We start from the raw sequence: 251 nt of genomic DNA, 5'->3' as shown, positions 1-251 counted from the left end.
CGCCGGAGCTGCACGCTCGGCTGCTGGACCGGGAGGACTACCGGAGCCGGACGCAGGCCGTGGAGGAGCTGAAGAGGGTGGTCGGAGGTGCCAGCCAGGCCGCCGTGACCTCCGTGCCTGCCCCCAGCCTCCTGGGCCTCATCAGCTTCCTCCACACTCTCCTCGACGACCCCAACTTCACGGTGGTGCTCGGGGCGTTGGAGGTGGCCCATCTGCTGGCCCTGCGCCTGGGCGACCGGGTCCGGCCCTGC

The 251-nt window shown here is 72.1% G+C and overlaps 1 protein-coding gene across 1 annotated transcript in view; it reads left to right on the top strand.

Moving 5' to 3' along the window:
* Positions 1-5: 5 nt before the first annotated feature.
* The window catches only part of FAM179B (family with sequence similarity 179, member B), a gene marked incomplete at both ends in the record, with an annotated part of 28,047 nt that continues 27,801 nt past the window's right edge, over positions 6-251 (top strand). Inside the window, one exon of the mRNA XM_010142429.1 lies at positions 6-244. Within this exon, the coding sequence (XP_010140731.1) occupies positions 6-244 (239 nt within the window). The remainder of the gene's footprint in view (positions 245-251) is intronic.

Source organism: Buceros rhinoceros, unplaced genomic scaffold (assembly GCF_000710305.1).
Source record: "Buceros rhinoceros silvestris isolate BGI_N320 unplaced genomic scaffold, ASM71030v1 scaffold21570, whole genome shotgun sequence".
In the NCBI taxonomy this organism is placed as follows: Eukaryota; Metazoa; Chordata; class Aves; order Bucerotiformes; family Bucerotidae; genus Buceros; species Buceros rhinoceros.
Note: the sequence above shows the minus strand (reverse complement) of the source record. Positions and strands in the feature narration are given on the sequence as shown.